The following is an 11,961-nucleotide window of genomic DNA, read 5'->3' as shown; positions in this document are numbered from 1 at the left end:
GCCGAAGGTCAGCGACGGCGCCGGGGACCGGGGGCCGGTGCGCTAGAGATGGAGAGAGGGTAAGGAGAGAGGAGAGAGAGAGAGAGATATTCACTTCTCTCTAACAAGACAAATAGCAATAAAAATCATTAGCGCTGAGGAAGTGTGCAGGTAACCAGGGGTTAAAAACAAGTTTTAAAAATTGTTGATTTTTTGGTATCTGATGAGGATGTTGTTAGCGCTGAGGAAGTGTGCAGGTAACCACATTAGCGCGGTAGTTGCACTGTACAGTGACTTAAAAATCAGCTTTTCTTCACGATAAACCACTCGAACAAATGACCAAAACCACTGCAGCGGTAACAACATCGCGCGACCCGACCCGGCCAACTATAAAGAGACCCAAAATTAACCCGTTCATGGTATTCCTAATGCGTTCCACACAAACTCATTTGTGAAAGCCTAGAGGCTTCCGAAAATTGGTGAGTTGGCTCCTCCAACGTTTCAACTCCACAAATTTTGGGATAAGAGTACAATTCAGGTACATATTTGGGTTTTGTTATTGGTTGGGAAAGAGATTCATTTTTTCCCAATGGTAATTGGTCCACCTATTCGGAATCATCTGGGAGAGATTCCCAAATTAGTACGTTTGTTGATGAATTCTCAAAGGAGGGAGGATTTAGAATTTCAAATTCTAGGGATCCTATGGTTCCCCCATTTCCTTCTTCTATATAAGAGGGGATTTTTTTTTAGATGAGGGATTGGGGGAAATTTGGAGGGTTCTAGAATTAGGGTTCAAGGTCCAGAAAATTTTCAGAGTTTGGATATTGTTCTGAGAGATTTTGGGGCTCAAAATTTCTAGGGTTTGGAAATTTGAGAGATGAGGAACTTTGGATTCAAAAGAAAAAAGGGAGAAGAACCCTTAGAGCACAAATCGATTCTTTTAGTAAATAATTCCCTTTATTCTAGTGAGTTCGTTAGCTAATCGAAGCTCCAAGTTGACTACGACACATCTCCGGTGGTGGTGAAATTCGACGCCAGCTCGTAGCCCGTTTCGCTGCTCTCGAAAAGGTAATATCATACACCATTTTAATCTTTCGATTGCTTCTTCTTCATCTCAACATTCTGTAGTAGAAAGCTATTATTCTAATGATCCTGCACTGGGTGTTTGCTGTAGATTATTGATTGATTTTTGATTGAATGCTCTTATTTTGTGTGTTGCTTAAGTTTTGTATGGTTGATCCCGTTAAAGTTTCATGCTTTTACAGTGTTTGGGTTGATAGCATCTTGTTAGGTCTGGCTTTTACGTTAAACTTCTGTGCCTTGGATTTTGTTTCGAGTAATCGGTATCCTGTTGAGGTTGGTTTCGTCGTTTAGAGTTCCATGGTTTGATCCTGTTTCGAGCTGTCTGAATTTTTTTAAGACTGGTTTCATAGTAATTTTTCGTGTTTTGGTTTGGTATAATAAGTTTCAGGTTGTTGGAATCTTATTTACCTGATTTTTATGGTTAAAGTTTTGCAATGCGATTTTGTTCAATACGTTTTGAACTGCTGAATTTTGTTTACCTGTTAACCCTGCTCCATTTGTTGTGGAATTGGAAAGTTTGAATCTTTGTTTCTTTTTGGAGTTTGTTTCAAGTCGGTATTTCGTTTGTTTGATCCCCGAATAAATGTGATGGCTTTATTGTAAAAGAGAATGGATAGTGTCTCTTTGATGTCAAAAATCATTATGTCAAGTTTCATTGAAAAGGTTATGATCTTTTGTTTGTTTAAACAGCTCTTATGTCAAGTTTCATTAATTCTTGCTTAAGTTGTTGATTGTATGTTAGTGTTTGCTATCCAAGTTGGAAAATTTAGGTAAAGTATGTCAATAATTCGTGTCCTTTTAAAGGAATGGTACAGTGAAGAGCTCTGTTTTACTTCCCCTGAAAAGAATGGTTCTTTTCTTACTCAATGTCATGAATTGGTCACTTTTGAAGTTGATTTTAACCCCCCAACTCTAGTGTACGTCTCATTGATGGCTTGTTCTTGCTTACGAGAATCCTTAGAAATTTAGTCTTAAGCTCTTTTTTTTTAGTTTATATGCGTGTCCATGTACCAGTGATAGCCGTAATTGCGTGACTTTTTCTTGACTTTTTTCTATATCTTGACGTACTGTTTGCTATGTCATTTCAAATTACAATATTGTTTTTGTATGTTGATTTTGTTACGTCACTTATCTATATGGAGTTCTGTACTTTGGATATGCATATTAATCTCTCTTATTTTTGTTTCTTGGATTTGAATTGCTTGAGTCCTACATGGAATCTTTCCCTCTTGCATATTCATCGCGGGCCAATGAGGCCCATCTTATTGAGTCAGCCTCAAAAGAAAGTCTAAAAGTTAGTAGCATGGCACACGGGTACAAGGAGCCGAAGGAAGAGGGAAATGGGTTGAAATTCCATATTCGAAGCGACAAAGGGACTAAAAGTCTCCCTTTTGTTCATTCGTTCATATTTTTTTTACTTGCCGTCTTTATCTATTTTATTTATTTATTGCATTATTCATGTATTTTGGACCTCGAAGCCAAAGTTGCATCTAATACAGGTGAAGTGAAAGCTCGAGCCAAAGGCTCAAAAACATAGAACTAGGATAGGTGATGTGGATCAAAGACCCAACTAGATTAGGACAGGGGCGATGGTTTGGGCATAAAAAGCCTAAATCACTATTTGTCCCTTTTCCCTTTTCCTTTTCGCTTACTTGTTTTACGTGCTTCTTGCGAACCTAGATAAATCCCTAACTAAGTCGCTAAAAAACTGATTTTGCAAAAACTTTTCCCCATTCAATCACTTTTTCAACAAGTTGATTTTTCAGAAGTTAATTAAAAGACGTTTTCAAACCGTCCGAATAACCGCAAGTTAGCGGACGTTTTAGGTGCCTAACACCTTCCTAAAACATTAATAGGAACCACTTACTCGGAATCTCTAACTTAAAATGATTTTCCTGTTTTGAATCGTTTTAACTAGCTCTCTAAAGGTTTCTTAATTCCTTTTCAAAATTAAGTGGCGACTCTCTTTCAAAAGTCAAAATTTCTGCAAAACACCTCTCATAGAGGAATAAGCTACGGATAAATGTAGACCATCTTAGCTTTTAGGAAGTCTCATGTTGACATCGAAAACATGGCATTCCTTTTTTTTGTTGCAGCTACTTTCATTGTCTGGTTTATATATTTGTAAAGTCAATTTTAGGCAAAAAAAAATTCTTCTAGTTTTGTGTGTTTGTAACTTCCTAATTTAGTAAATCATATGTGCAATACTGCAATTCAGTATTCACTTTAACCATGACAGTATAAATCGTTACATTCATCGCGTGTTTGCCCATTCATTAGTTATGAAGGACAGCATGTTGATGTGCAAGTTATGGCCATGAACAAAGGGAGAAGCAAAGTTTTCTTGCTATTGTTGGTGTGTTAGCATAACATCTCAGGCCCATTGCTTTGTGAGGTATTTTAAGAGTAATTTTGTCTTTTCATTTTACAATTTATTTCATGAAATTAAATCCCTCTTAAGTTATCAGTTACAAGCATTATTTCCCACAATGGAACATTAATTTTTCTCAGCCAAATACGCGTTAAACCATCAGTTACATGCGTTAAACCAGTCACTCTATTTTCCACCTGTTCATACGATTAAAAGCCTCACTTCTCCATCAGTTTTGAGAAGTTTTCCATTAGCATATATCTCTATTTTTCCTCTCAATCACAACTCATAAGAAACACAAATCGGTGAGAATCACGTTGGAATTTCTTCTTCCAATCTCAAAGTTCTACGTTTAAGAGGTATGTAGAACCATCCCTTTACATCTGTAAGTTCTGTTGCTTCACTCATAATCTTAACATGTCTTAAATATGTTTTCTGTGAAATCAGGATTTCTTTAGCTTCATCCGTTATGTTAGTTCTTTAAATATTTTTTCTGGGAATCTGGAAATTCACTGCAGATCATGACTACCTATTCAGTTTGTTTTGTGAAAATCATCAAAGCTTGCTTAGATAGAAACATTCTTCCCTTTTGTATCACAAGTTGATATGCCAAATCTATGTAAGTTAAACCAGTATGTGTAACTGCTAGTGTGGTTTTGGTTGTATCTGTCCATCTCTGGTAATTGATAACAGAACTAACAGGACTTATCATGACAAAAAGAAACTTACAGAAAGATATGAGAGTTGCGAGAGCACAACAACTTTTCATCTTGGAAAAACATTAAGGAATCTAAGTCTCAACAAAGTAAAAAGAATAGTCACCAATTACAGAATATTTTATATGCGAAACTACTGCATCTGTGGGTTCAATTGGACAGCTTTCAATGATCTACCTTCTCTACTATATCTCTTTTTATTTGCCCAATTACTGTCTCTATGGACACGTTTACCTTTCAGGAAATTTTTCAGTTCCTAATAGTCCAAAACTGGTACATGTAATTGCTCCCATAAAGTGGTGTCACAATTCTCTTTTTGAGCTGCTTCCAGTGGATTCTTTTAAATGCTTTCCAATACCTGCTATTCCACACTCTTGGACGTGAACGACCATAATTGTCATAGCTTCTAGTAACCCGTTTTGTGCGCTCACAGTCAGCAAAGACGTGTAGACAAGTCTCACAAATCTACCTATTCCATAGGTTATAAGTAATATCATCACACTGGATAGTCTTGTGAACTAGCATTTATAAGTCATATTCACGAATTATAACATAGTGAACCGTAAAATTAACTATCATGACTCTCCAATATTGATAGTGTTAACTCATGAATATTTAAATATTACGGTTAACTCTCAATATGAGCCTAAAGTGGATATACATAATTATGAGCCTAAAAAGGCTAAACCATGAGCATGAGCCTAAAAGGGCTAAACTATGAACATGAACGTAACAAGACTGACATTTTGATCAACAACTAATCATATAAATAAGAAACTTCATGATCATAAGGGAGTTAGTTAGCTGACCGTGAAGGCATAGGTTGAAACGACAAATGCCCGAAAATATGTTTGCCGACATAGGATTGAGATTATTCCACAAGTCGGATGACTCTTTTTTTTATGTGTCCCGAAAAGGGGCTAACCATGTATACTTGCTAGCAATCATGTCATGTCATGTCCTATGCCCGACAAGGTATAGGGTGGCTTAGCTGATCGGCCTGAGATCAGACTTCATGCACTCACATGGTGGTTTATGACGATTCACTACTTTCTCTCACAAATAATCAAAGGAATTAAATCTACCTTACTTGGTCGATTATAAATTTAGTACATATTCTTGTTCCTTTCCGGTGATCTTCATGCCTATTTGAAATTTATTGCCATTTCTAACCTCTTGATGTACTACCCCTCTGAAGTGGTTTTGCAGACCATTCCAAGTATTGATCGTCTTTGGCGCTACATCGTTTCATAATGTAGGTTCTTGTCACGACCCAAACAAGACCCTGGTCATGATGAGCAGCCCGATCCATGAAGGCCCGAGTACCCCTTTGTTAACATTCAGTCATACACACGTTCATACAACCGTAAAGAGAATGCGGAAATGGATTCATGCGGAAACATGATCAATAACATCATACAACTGAAAAGTCAAAGAATTCAATAAAACCTTCAACATTATTAACAACTGTCTGCGAAATCTCTAGTACATCAAAACCAGTCGTCACAACTAAAATTGGGACAAGGCCACCAGTGGACCTAAACCAAAATAAATAACATATGACAGAAAAATAGGCCTTTCGGAATAAAGAAGGCTCACCGACTGCACACACACATCACTTCTGGCTGAAAACTCTACGGCTTTGCAGGACCTCTAGACTGAGCCTCAGACCCTGAAATATAGGGGGTCAATACAATTGTACTGGTGCGTAAAGTAATCCAAAAATAAAATACAACTTTTATATAACATAGGTGAGAGGTATTATAAAACACGTTAACGCAAAATCGTTTGAAAAACACATGGGCATAGTATAATGATTTTTCAATAATAATGCAGCACCATTGAGCTAGATGGTACACCCTACAATTTTACATTTTTACCAACTGCCAAATCTCGGTTTCTAGCAACATTGGAGTATTAGCGAGGGAAGAACACACAAGATTACACAGCAGGGTGCCACAACCCCAATCAAGTCAATATGTCGTGGTTGGGCTCAAGACCACAAAGTAGGGCTCCTAACCATTGGTCCCAATTTGGGATGACATAGTACTAGGTACACAAGATCACATAGCAGGTTACCAAGTTCCCGTATTGACAAATCACGGTTTCCAGCATAGAGTCATCTGACTCGTGCTTTCTTCAGGTAACCATCTAACTCACATCAATTTAAGCTTTAACTTTGATATAGGACAAAACATGCATCATACTCACAATATTATTTTCTTCTTTATTCGAGGCAATTCCTCTGCAGGGTATCGTCATACTCCGACTTGCAAGTTATCAGTACCACATCAATTCTCAAAACCTCTTATGCAAATCATAGTATGAACACCAATAAGACTCCCATACACCAAACACATGCATAAAGATTCCCAACACATAATAGTCAAGAAACATCATCATTTATAAAGTAGTACAATAGTAGTTACAAAACTCATGTTCTCAGTAGTTTAACGCAAGTATCATGTGGGGTACATAAACATCATCATGGGGGATTAAAGAAATTCATAATTCATATTCATAAAACCTTTTAAAATTCAAATCACATGTTCACAAATTCAACAATTGAGATATATAAGCAAACAACCCCATGATCTTTCAATATTCTTCTCAAAACCATATCACAAAGCATGCTTTTTGTGTTAAAAATGAAACCCCACTTATAATGGCATACATACTTATGTAATTATTAAAAATCTTGTTTAAATTGGTATCAAAATCATGCCTATGAGATTTAGGACAATCCCATGTACCTTAGATTAATTAGTTTAGAGATAAGAACTCGAATCTCGATTCGTTTCTCGAAAATCTTGAACTTAGAGTTTGGTTCTTGATTCCTTGTTCTTGGGAAAAAAATCCTAATTTTGATGTTATGGCTGAATGAGGAGTTAGGTCCTTTTATTTGATGTAATTAGGTGTTAAAAAGGGTGGAATAAACCCAAAAATCCCTTTAAAAATGGCTTTAGATCGCTAAAAGGAGGTGCGGAGCGGTTTTTGTTATAATTTGGAACTATGGAGAAAAGAAAGAGTTTCCGCAGTAGCTTTCATTCATACATTTATCATACATACATACATAGTCAACATCTTACAAAAGACTACACTTATAAGCTTTATGAGTCTTACAAGACACACTTTATAAGTCTTACAAGACACACTATCTCAAAATAAGGACTACCATTTTAAAAAAATTAAACATATAATATTAAAAGAAACTATTAAATAAAAGACTATCTAGAAAAATCTCATAGTATAACACTCTTCCTTGAGATTTTTCTTGGATACTTCCAACATAACCCTTAGAACTTCAAATTTCCCCTTAGGAAGAGCCTTGGTCAAAATGTCTGCATTCTGCTGATTGGAGCTACAATGAACAAGATTAACTTTGCCATCCTTCTCTGCTTGCCTGATAGCGTGAAACTTCACATTTATATGCTTACTACGACCATGTAGCACTGGATTTTTGGCCATAAAAATTGCTGACTTGTTGTCAACCTTAATGATAGTAGCTTCAATTTGATATTTCTCTAGATCACGTAGAATTTTTCATAACCATAGAGCCTGATTAGATGCACCAGCAGCATGAATATATTCTGCCTCTGCAAATTATTGAGCTACCACATTTTGCTTCCTTAAATTCCATGAGAACATGCCTGAACCAAGTGTAAAGGCATATCCAAAAGTACTCTTCATATCATCAACACTTTCTGCTCAATCACTATCTAAATAACCCATCAATTGCCCTTGCTCTTCCCTTTTTAACCAAATAACATAATCAACAGTTCCCTTGATATACCTCAATGTTTGTTTAGCAATACAAAGATGAACTTGACTTGGAGAATGCATAAACCTTGACAAAAAACTTGCCGCGAACATGAGATCAGGTCTTGTTGCTATCAAATATAGCAAACTACCAATTAAACTTTGGTAAACTGTTAGATCAACCCTATCATCTCCTTCAAATTTTGAGATCTTTTCATTGTGAATTAGTGGAGTTGACACATATTTACACTTCTTCATCTTGAATTTTTTAAGAACATCCCATGCATATTTTCTCTGGGGAAATGAAAATTCCATTAGTAGCTTGATGAATCTCCATTTCCAAAAAGTAATTCATTTCACCCAAGTCTGACATCTTAAACTTAGTCTCCATTTCTCGCTTGAATTGATTCACCATAGCTTTATTGCTTCCGATTACCAGAAGATCATCAGCATAGAGTGATACCACTAGCACATCTACACCTTTAGCCTTCTTCATATATAAAGTGGCTTCATTTTCACTTCTTTTGAAGCCATAATGAATGAGATGATCATCAATCTTACTGTACCATGCTCGAGGAGCCTGTTTTAATCTATACAATGCCTTATGTAGTCTATAAACTTTATCTTTCATTCCTGTAACTTGAAAGCCACTCGGTTGGTCGACATAAATTTGTTCCTGCAATGGTCCATTTAAGAATGCCGATTTCATATCTAGATTATACAACTTCCAATTTGATTGAGCTACCAAATCAACTAGAGGTCATATCGTATCATGTCTTACAGCAGGTACAAATGTGTCTCCATAATCCAGACCTGCAACTTGCATATAACCTTTCATAACAAGCCTTGATTTGTGTTTATTAACTGAACCATCTAGATTAAGTTTGGTTCTATAAACCCATTTCACCCCTATTATATTTCTGTCTTTGGGTTTATCAACCAGCTTCCAAGTGTCATTCTTCTCTATCATACCAATCTCCTCCTTCATAGATTCATTCCAAACTTCATGTTTTAATGCTTCTGTATTGGGTTCCATGATTGCAACATTGCATCTTTCATATATCTCGGAAAGGGACTTTGTCTTCAAAATTGGCGAATCAAGTGAGGATTCACTATCTGATTCTTCAGCTTCTTCCTGATTTTTCAGAGCCAAATGGTTGTATTTCAGGCAATGGGTTCAAGTTCAAATAACCTGCATTTTCTTTTTCAACTTGCTCCTTTTCCCAGTTCCAATAAGCATGCTCATCCACCACTATATTTCTTCTGATGGAAATGCCTTTTGTTTGCAAGTTGAAAACTCTATAACCTTTGGCTTGTAATGAGTAACCAATAAATATCCCCAATTCACCTTTTGGTTCAAGCTTGCTTCTTCTGAAGGAAGATGAGAATAGCATATCGAACCAAAGATTTTTAAGTGCTTGGCCGATGGCCTTTTTCCACTCCATGCCTCAATAGGAGTTTTATCACCCACAACTTTAGTTGGTAGCCTATTGAACAAATAAAATGAAGTAGAAACAGCTTCTTCCCAAAAACTTTGTGGTAGTTTCTTTTCAAGTAAAAAACATCTAGCCATTTCAACTACCGTCCTATTCTTCCTCTCTGAGACTCCATTTTGTTCTGGTGAATAACGTACTTGTGATCAATCCTTGCATCTTCACAATACTTATTGAACTCATTTGAAGTATATTCACCTCCATTGTCTGACCTTAAAGCCTTCAGCTTGCAGCCACTCTATCTTTTAGCAAAAGCTTTAAACTTCTTGAAAAGTGAAAATACCTAAGACTTATTACTGACAAAATACACCCCAAGTCATCCTTGTGAAGTCATAAATGAACAACAAAAATATTTATTTTGACCCAAGGATGATGTCTTCATAGGTCCACATACATTAGTGTGAACAAGTTCAAGCTTTTCAGTTGCCCTCTATGAAGCACTTTTAGGAAATGGTTTCCAGTGAACCTTGCACATTTGACATGACCCACACACTTCTTTACAAAGTGAGATCTCAGATAAATCCTTAGTCATGCCCTTCTCATACATAGATTTTAAAGTAGCATAGTTAAAATGCCTATATCTTCTGTGCCATAACCATGAATCATCCAATTTTACAAAATTGGCACTATCAAACTTTCCATCTACTAGAAAGATCCTATCCACCATTTCTACTTTGTCAATCAAAGTATCATCAATATCAAAGATCAAACAATGTTTTCCCTTAAAAAGTAAAGAGTAGCCTTTAGACATCATTTGGCCAACACTCAACAGGTTACATGCTAAAGAAGGAACATACAATACATCATGTATAAGCTTTGTACCTTGTTTAGTTTGAAAGAAAACTGAACCCTTTCCATGTTCTTCTAATGTTGCACCATTTCCCATCCTAACTTTAGCTTTAAGTGACTTGTCAAGTGTGTGAAACATGAGCTCATTAAGTGACATATGACTCGTGCACCCACTATCTAGGAACCATTTGGATTGGTTGGATTTGTTTTCTTCATGAGAAGCCATGAAAAAGCTTTCTTCCTTTTCTAACTCTTCTGTGAAGTTTACCTGCTGAACATGTTGTTGTGGCTGATTCTGCTTTGCCCTGTAATTATTCTCACTATGACCCATTTTTCTACAAAATCTGCACTGAATTGATGGCTTTCCTATGAACCAACAATCCTTTTCTTGATGGTTAGTTCTTTTACCGTGGACGCAAGGTGGAAAATTTCCTTTTTGTGAAGATTCAGTCCATGACTTTTTCTTTGTTGCTTTATCTCCTTCCATTCTCCTATTGTCCTTCACAGGTTGCTTGCCTTTGTGCTTTGCTTGAAATTCCACTTCTTCTACTTCTTCATCTTTTATACTTGTTCTTTGTTCTTGGGCTTGCAACTTGCTAATCAGCTCTGTGACAAATAAAGTTTTCAAATCACACGATTCCTCTACTACTGAAATCTTAGACTCGAATCTTGCCGGTAAGCTTATCATCATTTTCTCCACCACCTTTGAAACTGGAAAAATTTCACCAAATAATCTTATTTTCTTTATAATTTCCAGAAGTTTGGCAGAGTACTCCTTCACGGTATCTCCTTCTTTCATCCTTAACATCTTAAATTCTCTTTTGAGAGTTAAGAGTTTGATAGTTTTCACTCTGTCACTTCCATCAAACTCCTCTTTCAGCTTCTCCCATACTTATTTAGGTGTTTCACAATCCTTTGTTCATGTGAAAATTACATCTGAAAGTGTTGAATGAAGAAAAGTAAGAGCTTTTGGTTTCTTGGACTGTCATGACCTGAATCGAGGCCCTGGCCATGATGAGCAATCCAAACCATGAAGGTCCAGACGCCCATCTAACTTGTAATCACATACACCATTCATATACAGAAAATAAATGTGGAAATATAACTGAGTATGGGATCATGGTCATGCTCTGAAATCAACAAAATGTTAAAAACTGTAATTCAACAACATCTAAATTAATATCTGACTCTGTCTGCGAAACCTCTACTACATATGAAACAAAGATGTCTAAAAACTGGGACAAGGCCTCCAGTAGACCAAAACCATAAATGTCTGAATTAAACAGGCCTTCTGAAACATAAAAGGCTCATCAACTAAACTCTGCACTTCTTTCTAGAAAGATCTACTACTTAGCCGGACCGCAAGATTGAGCCTCAAACCCTGAGAGGTAGGGGGTCAATAAAGTTGTACTGGTATGCAGAGCAAACCCAAAGTAATATTTGATATTCAACATATAAGAGAGCAATTTAAAAAATGGCTCATAAATATGTCACATAGTAAAAGTCACATGGGCGTGGTTAAAAGACTCTATAAAACCATCTGCACTTTGTGACATACTCTTTGTTTTACTTCTGCACTAGGTGGTATACCCTACAATTCTGTAATTCCACGGGCTATATGGAATCTTCCCATAACTCGGCAGCCAAGCCCCCAACCCAAGTTTTCCGTAAGGGTCGGAGTCTCTGAATCTCTACTACACCACAGGGCCGTCGCTAGCGTACAAAAGTAACATACCCGTATCGGCAAAACACGGTTTTAGGCTATGAGTCG

General features: G+C 36.6%; 1 protein-coding gene across 1 annotated transcript; it reads right to left on the bottom strand.

The window, feature by feature from the left end:
* Nucleotides 1-8,176: 8,176 nt before the first annotated feature.
* On the bottom strand, nucleotides 8,177-10,989 carry LOC124886573. The gene is made up of 5 exons (XM_047395400.1): nucleotides 9,868-10,989; nucleotides 9,491-9,639; nucleotides 9,257-9,395; nucleotides 8,690-9,043; nucleotides 8,177-8,584 (listed from the first exon to the last, which is right to left on the bottom strand). The coding sequence occupies exons 1-5, from the start codon at nucleotides 10,987-10,989 to the stop codon at nucleotides 8,177-8,179; spliced, it is 2,172 nt and encodes a 723-aa protein (XP_047251356.1).
* Nucleotides 10,990-11,961: the final 972 nt, after the last annotated feature.

Source organism: Capsicum annuum, chromosome 8, assembly GCF_002878395.1.
Source record: "Capsicum annuum cultivar UCD-10X-F1 chromosome 8, UCD10Xv1.1, whole genome shotgun sequence".
In the NCBI taxonomy this organism is placed as follows: Eukaryota; Viridiplantae; Streptophyta; class Magnoliopsida; order Solanales; family Solanaceae; genus Capsicum; species Capsicum annuum.
The sequence above is the reverse complement of the archived record's forward strand: the minus strand, read 5'-3'. Positions and strand labels throughout refer to the sequence as shown.